At 43.7% G+C, this 13,844-nt stretch overlaps 1 protein-coding gene across 3 annotated transcripts in view; it reads right to left on the reverse strand.

The window, feature by feature from the left end:
- Positions 1–237: 237 nt before the first annotated feature.
- GTF3C6 (general transcription factor IIIC subunit 6) overlaps positions 238–13,844 on the reverse strand; it is a 98,540-nt gene continuing 84,933 nt past the window's right edge. For all 3 annotated transcript variants that reach the window (XM_063926686.1, XM_063926684.1, XM_063926685.1), the window contains 3 exons: positions 6,819–6,863; positions 5,715–5,822; positions 238–1,751 (listed from right to left, as the gene is read on the reverse strand). In XM_063926686.1, the coding sequence (XP_063782756.1) occupies positions 1,279–1,751; positions 5,715–5,822; positions 6,819–6,863 (626 nt within the window). In that variant the 3' untranslated portion in view covers positions 238–1,278. The remainder of the gene's footprint in view (positions 1,752–5,714; positions 5,823–6,818; positions 6,864–13,844) is intronic.

The following is a 13,844-nucleotide window of genomic DNA, read 5'->3' on the forward strand; positions in this document are numbered from 1 at the left end:
GGGTTTAAGTCTCCCTGTATACCGCATTTCCGCATTTGGCATAAACCGTGACCTGTATTAAATTTTGATCAGTGTAGCATAATTAAATGTCGGACAGAAACGACAATACAAAGACGAAATAATTCTGTAAAACAGACATTTTTAGTGTCATTACAGGATATCGTTTTATAGAAATGTTTTTTTAATTGTTGTACATAATGAAATTTTTTGCATTTACCAAATAAAACTTTATAAACACACGGTTATACACCATTTAATTATCATACTACAAAATTATAAACAATTTGCACAATAGTATACAATCCATTTTATATATGCCTTCTTAGTGCTCACAAAAACAGTGCTGTGGCCAGTCAAATATTATGTACATAGAAGACTAAACAGCTTTTGCCCATTACCAAAACCGTTCAGTAGCAGTGCTTCACAGAACTCAGGATTAGTGCATCTAATACCCCTTTTCCACTAGCTCAAAAAACACGGGTAAATGCACAGGGGCGCGCATTTACCCGTGTTTTTTGCAAGTGGAAAAGGGTCCACCCACAAAAACCCGGATCAAGTGACCCATGAATCCTACCCGGGTAGGACACGGGAATGATCCGGGTAGGGTTGTAGTGTAAACGGAGGCCGCGTCGATGCGACACGGCTCCAGTTTACACTGTATGGAAGGGCGGTGCTGGGAGATCATGTGATCTTCCAGCGACACCCCTGCCACGTCACCAACCAGGCAATATGCCGGGTTGGTGAGCGCAGTAGGAAAGGGGGCTGAGCACGGGCCGCAGCCGGGTAGCACCCGTGTCAGGCTCCCGGCTGTGACCCGTGCTCCGTAATGGAAAAGGGGTGTTCATGATGCTCCTCTACACAAACCCTAAAGTGGAAATCCAGATTCTACATACAGTAGATGTTGCCTTTGATCTCAATTTGAGATCGAGATCTTCATGGTAACATTGCTGTATTCAGTCTAGAAAGGCACATAACTGCCTACAGGGGAATCAGACCGATATATAAATACAACTATATATCCCACTTTCCTACATGTTCTGCAAAATGCATCTTTTGGTGGATCTGCAATTTCAGAATGTACTTTTAAGTGAACTTGAATGATCTAAAAAAAAAAAAAAAAAAAGTATAGAACTTTTTTGTGTATGTCTTGTTTAGGTTTTGCAGACATTAGAACATAATATTATGGGATTTGTGTAGGAAGAGGAAAAGGAGTAAAAACTACACATTGTGATTTACTATAATCTCATGCACTTTTTAAGGAGTCACATCCTGGCAGATTTAGTCTTCTGGTTGTGCTGAACTAACTTCCTTTGCTGACTGTCTGTCATGCTCCACTGTAGATAAAGGCATGTCTGTGTCATTGTCTAATTTATTAAAATGCTGCTCCCCCTCAGATGCAGAACATCCTTTCCCCTCAAAGTCAGAAGGTCCTTTCTCAGAATCACAGCGCCTCTTCCCCTCAGAGTCAGAAGGTCCTCTCTCAGAATCAGAAGGTCCTTTCTCAGAATCAGAGCACCTCTTCCCCTCAGAGTCAAAAGGTCCTTTCTCAGAATTAGAGCGCCTCTTGCCCTCAGAATCAAAGCTCTGGTCTGCCTCTACAGTCTCCTCAGTTGGTCTGTCCAACTGTCCTTGGCTTTCTTCTTCACTTTGAGATTCATCTTGGTCTTCAATTCCCTGTGCAAAGCTGCATATCATTTGAGGCCAGCTGGGAGAACTTTCATCTTTAACATGGAACCATTCTATTTTTCCTCCTGCATGCGATAAGGATTATTGATAATTAGTTATGCTTGGAGTAGTATTAAGTGTGCTACCAAAACATCATGTGTTGAATTTTGACATGAACCACAAGTGGTTGGAAAATTGATATTGTGGAATATGTAAGTAAATGAGAGCAGTCAGAAGGTGCATCAGCTCAGCAACTGATGTGTAATCGGCAGCATTCAATAAATGCAGCTAATGTCTTCCTATCGTGCTATTCTGACACTGCTTATACTTAATCACATAAAGGCACAGACTATATGATCCTTCTGGTCTCTAACCCAGCAACATGTACACCAGTTAAATGGAAACTGTTCCCTTATTTAGTTCTTTTGCAGGATGCATTAATACTCCAAAATCTGAGACCCTGCCTTTAGTTCCTTCTTGCCATCAATTCCCTTCAATACATGTGCTATCAAATTTCATATCGCCAACCACTCTTGACAATACTCTGTCATTTTTATCGTGGCTTATAGGCCTTAAACACTGGCTGACATTTAAGAACGATATTTTTCAGAAATGAACGATATATCGTTTAGTGTGGAGGCACAGACGATGAACGATGCGCTTCCCCGTGGTCGTTAATCGTTAGTTTGTCATCGTTCAACATACCAATCCAATTTAGACGATATCGTTCAACGATCATCGTGTGTTGGGCCTATAAGATTTATAGCCTATATGACTTTCATTTCTCTCCTATTATTCAGACCATTCTCACCCAATTAAACAACTGAACACACCTACCCCTATTACTACTTGGTAGTGTACCATTAATGAAAAGGGTGATATTCCCCAAGCTTATTGTATGAAAATGCTCCCATTAGCAAATGTCCTAACATGCTCCCGGGCATTTCCCAAATTCATCTGGCAATCAAAATGTAAAAAAAATATCCCAATTCCATCTAATACAAAGGCAGTGGGTGGTATGAGTCTTCCCAATATCAAAACTTTTTATCAAGCAACCTTATTCTGTTATATTAAGGATTTGCAGTTGAATCGCGGCCATCACTAACATGCCCTAAGATGAGGCTTTATTCACCCCATATGCCCTGGCAGCACTACTTTACCTCTATAGAGCACTTATCCCCCCTCACATACAGAATCACCTCATTTTCAGAGATACCTATGCAGCATGACTGGTGGTCAACAAAAAATTATGGAGAAACTACACTAGTCCCAGTTACATTCCCATTTGGGGGAACCCTGACTTTCTGCCGTCTCTACATAACGCATGGTTTCTTGAATAGAAGTGCTAGGGAATCAGAGTCATTTCAGAGGTCTTTGATCGGGAGCCACATATTCTCTTTCTAACAACTATGGGACAAATTTTCTCTCTCACTATCTACTTTACAGTTACGGTATTTTGTGCTATCTAAATCCCCTTTTCTACCCACAATTCCCACCCTACTGACACGTTTAGAACTTTTAGGTTTTTTCACCTCATATACATTTAGAATTAGAGGTCTTTACTCGGTGGCAAAAGATACAGCTAAATTACAGAGCTCCCTTAGTTTGACTTGGTCCAAGGATTTGCCCAAATTTACTGATTCTCAAGATATTATTGCCCCTACTTCAGTGAAGGTTCACCTTACATTTCTTCATAGAACATATGTTTCACAATCACGTCAGCATATGTTCCCAGGTGAATCTAGTCACTGCCCGAAGTGTAACGCTACCCATGCAGACTAGATTCACGTGTGTCCAGAGATCTGGCTCTTGGAACAAAGTGTTGCTTTTATCAATCAACTGTTTATGCTCCACTTACCCTTCCATCTTACATAGTTATGGTTTGCAATTTTTCCCATATTGACAGCAGATTCTTGCATTATTCATTTGATTCCATTCTCACTTATTGTCACAACAGACAAATTAATACTTCACCATAACTGGCTAAAGAAACTCACATTTGATCAGTGAGATGCAGGCTGCCCTCCTGGGCTTTATGCATTTTGATTAAAGAGATACTTTTTCTAAATAAGAATGTGGAGTACAGCGTTTTTGTAAGAAATGGTAACTTTATATTAATGCTCTCCTGTCTAGTGTCCAATCCAAAATTTCTAGGGTCTTTGAATCAACTACATGGTACTTACTGTACCAAACTGCCTTAAGATTAGTTTGACAACACAACTTTGCAAAAGTCCCTATAGGTTATTATGCCCCGTCTCCCACCTGTAATGATGTTGTTCATTGTTATATGTCCTTTGTACAATAAGTGAGTTTATGTGTTTGATGTGTTGCCCCTTCTTGATGCTATGCAAAGTATAGATGCATAACAGTATAAACTTCTCCCCATTCCCTTTTCCCTAACCCCATCCTTCTTTCTTTTTGCCCATTTTCCTCCTATATTAACGTAAAAAATGTGACATTTCAGACAACTACCGTATATTGTCATTGGTCTCAATGTAATTTTGAGGCAGTTTGAAGTATTTGTGGTTACAACAGTGTAATAGTTAAGCTAGGCACACACCATACAATTATCTGGCAGACTGTCCAATATGGATGGTTGGAATGCAAATCTGGTAATGGATAAGAGCAAATGACAATCAACCATTTGCTCCCAAACACTGGACAATGGACAAAACCTGTTGTTCATACAAAATTGATCAAATCTGTGATTTAACTAACTTGTTTGAACGTCAGTTTTTGTCCATTTTCCAGTGTTTGGGAGCATTAGTCATTTAATCCCATATGGTATCAGATTTTTGTTCCCACCAGACAAAATGGACAGATGGTCTGCCAGATAATTGTATAGTGCATGCCCATCTTTAGCCCATGCACACTCATTCTGAAAGTGTAGCCAAGAAAAAAAAAATTAATAATAATAATAAAAAGGAATCCCAAAGAAGGATTTGTTAATAATAATTTTTCCTACAGGCGCTTTCCAGAAACCATGTGTTCACAAAGATTCATCCTTAGATTGCGCGCTGACAATGGGGGTAATTCAGAGTTGATCGTAGCAGTAAATTTGTTAGCAGATGGGAAAAACCATGTGCACTGGAGGGTGGGGGGGAGATGTAACATGTGCAGAGAGTTCGATTTGGGTGGGTTATATTGTTTCTGTGCAGGGTAAATATTTATTTTTAAACTGCAATTTAGGTTTTAGTTTGAACACACCCCACCCAAATCTAACTTTCTGCACGTTATATCTGCCCCTCCTGCAGTGCACATGGTTTTACCCATCTGCTAACAAATTTACTGCTAGGATTAGGTCTGAATTAGTCCCAATAAAAACTGAACCAAGTCATATCAATAATAGTGCCTTATAAATCCTTTTTGATAAAGCTCCTTGTTTTCTCATCCATAGATGATGCCTGTGTCTTAAGCTGGTTGCACACATGGCCATTGGCCCCAATTTTGTCACAACGCTTGTCAGATGAAAAATAGCCACAGCATCCGCCATTTAACAGAAATATCAGAAGGTGCTTCTGATTGAGGACCCAGGGAGGTCTGAAATGCATTTAGCTGGCAGGTGTGATTGTGATTTTCTGCCTAGTGGGGGAGCGGTTGCTGTGGCTATTTTCTATCTAATAAGCAGTGTGATGAACTCAGGGCCCAGAATTTGACTGCTCATATTGCCATTTCCAACGGCAATCTGGTAGGTGTGCCACCCTACACCAGTTTTAGGTATTATGCACTTTAATACACAAAATAGTGTTTTATTGTCATGTATGTTATTATTTTTAATGTAAGTATTGATTTTTGTGTTTACGTGTTAAGGTCATTAAATATTTGACCTGCATTATTAATTTGTTTTCTATATCTCTTTTCTTCTGTTGGGAGTTTAAGACACAGGCACCAGCTGTGCATGAGGAAACAAGGAGTTTTATGAAAAGGATTCAAGGCTTTGTGGCTGGGAGAAATGCAGGGTTGAATTTAGTAGCCAGCGACGGCAACTCTATTATGATAGGTAGAGATATCTATCTATCTATATCTATATATCCAACTTAAATACTCACCACCCTCATCCCCTTCTTTCTTTTCTGTCAAAAATGTTCTGGTCATATTCAATTTCTTTACAGTATGGCATTTGTACTTCAGCTGTGCTTTTGCATTGTCACCATCACCTGATGAGAAGATAACATAAAAAAATAAAAAAAAATAAAAAAAAATGAAAAGTTTAATATTACATACCAGTAACTCCATCGTGGTTGGTAAACTAATATACTACCGAACCCAGAAACGTTTGCTTATAACTACAGTCCAGGTTTGTACGAGTAACACTATTGGCATATGTCCAAATAATACTGGTCTTTAACCACTTATTCTTTTTTTTTTTTTTCACCAAAAGTGCCTTCAAATAATATATTTTACATGGAATGAAGTTAAAAACCTATTTTTGAAAAAATGTAAATATTTTCTTTAAAAAAAAAATATGTATAGGGTGTGACCTGCAGCTCCTCTTTGCAAACTAGGGGATACACTGAAGCAGTGAGGTCGCATCCGTGTCAGCTGGCTGCGGCAACATCCCATGCGACCACACAAGATAAGCAATTAAGGGAGAACGCAGAAAGAGGTGACCGTATGCTGCACCTTACTGCCACCAGGGTGGAAGGAAGTCTGTCTGAGGGAACACAGCAGGTATTGGGAGATATCTGCAGCTATCCCAAGCAGTCCCTATAGGTTTCTATGGGGATCATAACGACGGTTGTTCTAGTGCAGAGGTTCTCAAACTCGGTCTTCGGGAGCCCACACAGTGCATGTTTTGCAGGTAACCCAGCAGGTGCACAGGTGTATTAATTACTCACTGACATTTTAAAAGGTCCACAGGTGGAGCTAATTATTTCACTTGCGATTCTATGAGGAGACCTGCAAAACATGCACTGTGTGGGCCCCCGAGGACCGAGTTTGAGAACCTCTGTTCTAGTGTGTATAGAAGAAACAATAAATCAATAGCAAGCAAGCAATGAGATATATAGTTAGTTGTTAGCAAGACTGCAGTGTGTGTACGCTTAATATCACTTGTTCCGGGCTCAAGGGAAATAGTAAAGTCGGAAAGATTAGCGGTCGCTTCAGTGTGTACTCAGCATTAGAGAAAAGGGAGTTCATATTCAAATAATTACCTTGGTCTGGTGTTTCTTCAAAGATCACACAGGTACCCAGCACATCTAGAAATACAGCAAACAGCATGAAGATTTTATTTTGGTAGTCACCTAGACTTCTGAACACTGACTTCCAGCAGGCTCAGTTTGATTATTATGCAATAGCTCAAAAGAGAGTAGGGCAGTTATCTCCCGGTCATTGACCGCCAACACCACATATCATATGGTCTTCCTAGAATGCCTGCAATTCCCATTCTGAGGCACCAAATGCAAAAGGGCACAGAGGGGAACTCTGTTGCCAACCCCCTACTGTTGAATAGGTGAAATTTCAACAAAAATGGAAGCAAAACACACACAAAAAATAAGAATTTACTTACCGATAATTCTATTTCTCATAGTCCGTAGTGGATGCTGGGGACTCCGTAAGGACCATGGGGAATAGCGGCTCCGCAGGAGACTGGGCACATCTAAAGAAAGCTTTAGGACTATCTGGTGTGCACTGGCTCCTCCCCCTATGACCCTCCTCCAAGCCTCAGTTAGGATACTGTGCCCGGACGAGCGTACACAATAAGGAAGGATTTTGAATCCCGGGTAAGACTCATACCAGCCACACCAATCACACTGTACAACTTGTGATCTGAACCCAGTTAACAGCATGATAACAGAGGAGCCTCTAGAAAAGATGGCTCACTACAGCAATAACCCGATTTTTTGGTAACAATAACTATGTACCAGTATTGCAGACAATCCGCACTTGGGATGGGCGCCCAGCATCCACTACGGACTACGAGAAATAGAGAAAATAAGAATTTACTTACCGATAATTCTAACGTCCTAAGTGGATGCTGGGGACTCCGTAAGGACCATGGGGATTATACCAAAGCTCCCAAACGGGCGGGAGAGTGCGGATGACTCTGCAGCACCAATTGAGAGAACTCCAGGTCCTCCTCAGCCAGGGTATCAATTTTGTAGAATTTTACAAACGTATTTGCTCCTGACCAAGTAGCTGCTCGGCAAAGTTGTAAAGCCGAGACCCCTCGGGCAGCCGCCCAAGATGAGCCCACCTTCCTTGTGGAGTGGGCATTTACAGATTTTTGGCTGTGGCAGGCCTGCCACAGAATGTGCAAGCTGAATTGTACTATAAATCAAACGAGCAATAGTCTGCTTAGAAGCAGGAGCACCCAGCTTGTTGGGTGCATACAGGATAAACAGCGAGTCAGATTTTCTGACTCCAGCCGTCCTGGAAACATATTTTCAGGGCCCTGACAACGTCTAGCAACTTGGAGTCCTCCAAGTCCCTAGTAGCCGCAGGCACCACAATAGGTTGGTTCAGGTGAAACGCTGAAACCACCTTAGGGAGAAACTGAGGACGAGTCCTCAATTCCGCCCTGTCCGAATGGAAAATCAGATAAGGGCTTTTACAGGATAAAGCCGCCAATTCTGACACGCGCCTGGCCCAGGCCAGGGCCAACAGCATGACCACTTTCCATGTGAGATATTTTAACTCCACAGATTTAAGTGGTTCAAACCAATGTGACTTTTGGAACCCAAAAAACTACATTGAGATCCCAAAGTGCCACTGGAGGCACAAAAGGAGGCTGTATATGCAGTACCCCTTTTTACAAACGTCTGAACTTCAGGGACTGAAGCTAGTTCTTTTTGGAAGAAAATTGACAGGGCCGAAATTTGAACCTTAATGGACCCCAATTTCAGGCCCATAGACACTCCTGTTTGCAGGAAATGTAGGAATCGACCCAGTTGAATTTCCTCCGTCGGGCCTTACTGGCCTCGCACCACGCAACATATTTTCGCCAAAAGCGGTGATAATGTTTTGCGGTTACATCCTTCCTGGCTTTGATCAGGATAGGGATGACTTCATCCGGAATGCCTTTTTTCCTTCAGGATCCGGCGTTCAACCGCCATGCCGTCAAACGCAGCCGCGGTAAGTCTTGGAACAGACAGGGTCCTTGTTGGAGCAGGTCCCTTCTTAGAGGTAGAGGCCAAGGATCCTCCGTGAGCATCTCTTGAAGTTCCGGTTACCAAGTCCTTCTTGGCCAATCCGGAGCCACGAATATAGTGCTTACTCCTCTCCATCTTATCAATCTCAGTACCTTGGGTATGAGAGGCAGAGGAGGGAACACTTACACTGATTGGTACACCCACGGTGTTACCAGAGCGTCTACAGCTATTGCCTGAGGGTCCCTTGACCTGGCGCAATACCTGTCGAGTTTTTCCCAACGGTTTATAATCATGTGGAAGACTTCTGGGTGAAGTCCCCACTCTCCCGGGTGGAGGTCGTGCTGAGGAAGTCTGCTTCCCAGTTGTCCACTCCCGGAATGAATACTGCTGACAGTGCTATCACATGATTTTCCGCCCAGCGAAGAATCCTTGCAGCTTCTGCCATTGCCCTCCTGCTTCTTGTGCCACCCTGTCTGTTTACGTGGGTGACTGCCGTGATGTTGTCCGACTGGATCAACACCGGCTGACCTTGAAGCAGAGGTCTTGCTAAGCTTAGAGCATTGTAAATGGCCCTTAGCTTCAGGATATTTATGTGAAGTGATGTCTCCAGGCTTGACCATAAGCCCTGGATATTCCTTCCCTGTGTGACTGCTCCCCAGCCTCGCAGGCTGGCATCCGTGGTCACCAGGACCCAGTCCTGAATGCCGAATCTGCGGCCCTCTAGAAGATAAGCACTCTGCAACCACCACAGGAGGGACACCCTTGTCCTTGGTGACAGGGTTATCCGCTGATGCATCTGAAGATGCGACCCGGACCATTTGTCCAGCAGGTCCCACTGGAAAGTTCTTGCGTGGAATCTGCCGAATGGGATTGCTTCGTAGGAAGCCACCATTTTACCCAGAACCCTTGTGCATTGATGCACTGAGACTTGGCTCGGTTTTAGGAGGTTCCTGACTAGCTCGGATAACTCCCTGTCTTTCCCCTCCGGGAGAAACACCTTTTTCTGGACTGTGTCCAGGATCATCCCTAGGAACAGAAGACAAGTCGTCGGAACCAGCTGCGATTTTGGAATATTGAGAATCCAATCGTGCTGCCGCAACACTACCTGAGATAGTGCTACACCGACCTCCAACTGTTCCCTGGATCTTACCCTTATCAGGGAATCGTCCAAGTAAGGGATAACTAAAATTCCCTTCCTTCGAAGGAATATCATCATTTCGGCCATTACCTTGGTAAAGACCCGGGGTGCCGTGGACCATCCATACGGCAGCGTCTGAACTGATAGTGACAGTTCTGTACCATAAACCTGAGGTACCCTTGGTGAGAAGGGTAAATTTTGACATGAAGGTAAGCATCCTTGATGTCCCGAGACATCATGTAGTCCCCTTCTTCCAGGTTCGCAATCACTGCTCTGAGTGACTCAATCTTGAATTTGAACCTCTGTATGTAAGTGTTCAAAGATTTTAGATTTAGAATCTGTCTCACCGAGCCGCCCGGCTTCGGTACCACAACAGTGTGGAATAATACCCCGTTCCTGCTGGGAATACAGCTTGTGAATGGCTTCCAAAACTGTCTCCCTGTCAGAAGGAGACATCGGTAAAGCCGACTTTAGGAAAACGGCGAGGGGGAGACGTCTCGAATTCTAATTTGTACCCCTGAGATATCACGCGAGTGAGCCCACTGCGCGCTGAAATTCATTGAGACGGGCCCCCTACCGTGCCTGATTCTGCTTGTAAAGCCCCAGCGTCATACTGAGGGCTCGGCAGAGGCGGGAGAGGGTTTCTGTTCCTGGGAACTGGCTGATTTCTGCAGCCTTTTTCCTCTCCCTCTGTCACGGGGCAGAAATTAGGAACATTTTGCCCGCTTGTCCACGAAAAGACTGCGCCTGATAATACGGCGTCTTCTCATGTTGAGAGGCGACCTGGGGTACAAACGTGGATTTCCCAGCTGTTGCCGTGGCCACCAGGTCTGAAAGACCGACCCCAAATAACTCCTCCCCTTATTAAGGCAATACTTCCAAATGCCATTTGGAATACGCATCACCTGACCACTGACGTGTCCATAACCCTCTACTGGTAGAAATGGACAACGCACTTAGACTTGATGCCAGTCAGCAAATATTCCGCTGTGCATAACGCATATATAGAAATGCATCTTTTAAATGCTCTATAGGCAAAAATATACTGTCCCTATCTAGGGTATCAATATTTTCAGTCAGGGAATCCGACCACGCCAACCCAGCACTGCACATCCAGGCTGAGGCGATTGCTGGTCGCAGTATAACACCAGTATGTGTGTAAATACATTTTAGGATACCCTCCTGCTTTCTATCAGCAGGATCCTTAAGGGCGGCCATCTCAGGAGCGGGTAAAGCCCTTACAAGCGTGTGAGCGCTTTATCCACGCTAGGGGGTGTTTCCCAACGCACCCTAACCTCTGGCGGGAAAGGATATAATGCCAATAACATTTTAGAAATTATCAGTTGTTATCGGGGGAAAACCACGCATCATCACACACCTCATTTAATTTCTCAGATTCAGGAAAACTACAGGTAGTTTTTCCTCACCGAACATAATACCCCTTTTTGGTGGTACTCGTATTATCAGAAATGTGTAAAACATTTTTCATTGCCTCAATCATGCAACGTGTGGCCCTACTGGAAGTCACATTTGTCTCTTCACCGTCGACACTGGAGTCAGTATCCGTGTCGGCGTCTATATCTGCCATCTGAGGTAACGGGCGCTTTAGAGCCCCTGACGGCCTATGAGACGTCTGGACAGGCACAAGCTGAGTAGCCGGCTGTCTCATGGCAACCACTGTCTTTTATACAGAGCTGACACTGTCACGTAATTCCTTCCAACAGTTCATCCACTCAGGTGTCGACCCCCTAGGGGGTGACATCACTATTACAGGCAATCTGCTCCGTCTCCACATCATTTTTCTCCTCATACATGTCGACACAAACGTACCGACATACAGCACACACACAGGGAATGCTCTGAGAGGACAGGACCCCACTAGCCCTTTGGGGAGACAGAGGGAGAGTTTGCCAGCACACACCAAAGCGCTATATATATATATATATATATATATATATATATATATATATATATATATATATATATATATATATATATATATATATATATACACAGGGATAACCTTATATAAGTGTTTTTCCCCTTATAGCTGCTGTATTGTTAATACTGCGCCTAATTAGTGCCCCCCTCTCTTTTTTAACCCTTTCTGTAGTGTAGTGACTGCAGGGGAGAGCCAGGGGAGCTTCCCTCCAACTGAGCTGTGAGGGAAAATGGCGCCAGTGTGCTGAGGAGATAGGCTCCGCCCCTTTTTCGCGGACTTTTCTCCTGCTTTTTTATGGATTCTGGCAGGGGTTAAAAATCATCCATATAGCCCTGGGGGCTATATGTGATGTATTTTCGCCAGCCAAGGTGTTTTTATTGCTGCTCAGGGCGCCCCCCCCTAGCGCCCTGCACCCTCAGTGACCGAAGTGTGAAGTGTGCTGAGGAGCAATGGCGCACAGCTGCAGTGCTGTGCGCTACCTTGGTGAAGACAGGATGTCTTCTGCCGACGATTTTCCGGACCTCTTCTGTCTTCTGGCTCTGTAAGGGGGCCGGCGGCGCGGCTCTGGGACCCATCCATGGCTGGGCCTGTGATCGTCCCTCTGGAGCTAATGTCCAGTAGCCTAAGAAGCCCAATCCACTCTGCACGCAGGTGAGTTCGCTTCTTCTCCCCTTAGTCCCTCGATGCAGTGAGCCTGTTGCCAGCAGGTCTCACTGAGAATAAAAAACCTAAACTAAAACTTTCACTAAGAAGCTCAGGAGAGCCCCTAGTGTGCACCCTTCTCGTTCGGGCACAGAGATCTAACTGAGGCTTGGAGGAGGGTCATAGGGGGAGGAGCCAGTGCACACCAGATAGTCCTAAAGCTTTCTTTAGATGTGCCCAGTCTCCTGCGGAGCCGCTATTCCCCATGGTCCTTACGGAGTCCCCAGCATCCACTTAGGACGTTAGAGAAAAAAAGAAAAAGGAAGCTAGTGGAGAGCTGGTAATAGAGCCAATCAATTCGGTTTCATACTGCATAATAAAGGCCAGCAGGGTGCAGGAGTATACACGATAATGAGTGTCCACACACCAATGCAAATGCGGTCTCTTCCCTGGGCACAGCAGCCGTCTGAGGACTAGTAATAGCCACTGGGTCAGTGATGGCTCCGTATCTCTGCCTCAGAGACTTTTCATTCTGTTATATTTTATTCTGGAAGACCAGAAGGGCTTATTGGTGTGTCTGCACAAGAGTCCCATGGAGCTGCATCTGGGCGTCATTGCCTTTCTCCACACTAACAGGTGACGGAAATGCTGCATTCTAGCGGAGAGTGAGCTTGGAGACTAGATATGGAGCTATCACAAGTCATCAGACTGTTGTTGTGCCCAGGGAAGAGACTGCATTTGCATTGGTGTGTGGACACTCATTATCAGGTATACACCTGCCTCCTGCTGTCCTCTGTTAAGCAGTATGAAATTAGATTGCTCGGCTCTATTACCAGCTCTGCACTAGCTTCTGAAGTGTAAGCATACTCTGGGACCTGTAGTTAACACAGGGAATATTTCTTCATTGACACCTTCATAAATTTGTGGATTTTAATGTGACTTTTTAAATAGGTACTGTTTATAGGAGTATATGTCAAGATTTACACCTGTATACACTTTTGGACTTTTTGAACTGGCACAGATTTCATATATAAACAGCGTGATTTAGTCTTAAGGGCTAACATTCTGTGTATATCTGTGAATTGGATTTATACATTGCATTTGTAGATATTAAAATATTAGATTTTTTAAAATATAACTATCGTGTCTTGACTTATTTGCAGTTGATTTTTAGGATTTATAGGAGCGCTGCCCTCTTCGTTGTTTTTTTTCATTTTTATTTTTTAAACAAAGGTAGTAGGACAACACTACAGTTATCTACTGTACATGGTAACAGGAGTGCGTGTGTGGTGGGGGTCAATGGCTATAGGAGCGATATAAAAATGAACTACAAGGATATAGGGATAATGATACATGTGGACTTTAT

Source organism: Pseudophryne corroboree, chromosome 6, assembly GCF_028390025.1.
Source record: "Pseudophryne corroboree isolate aPseCor3 chromosome 6, aPseCor3.hap2, whole genome shotgun sequence".
NCBI classification, from domain to species: domain Eukaryota; kingdom Metazoa; phylum Chordata; class Amphibia; order Anura; family Myobatrachidae; genus Pseudophryne; species Pseudophryne corroboree.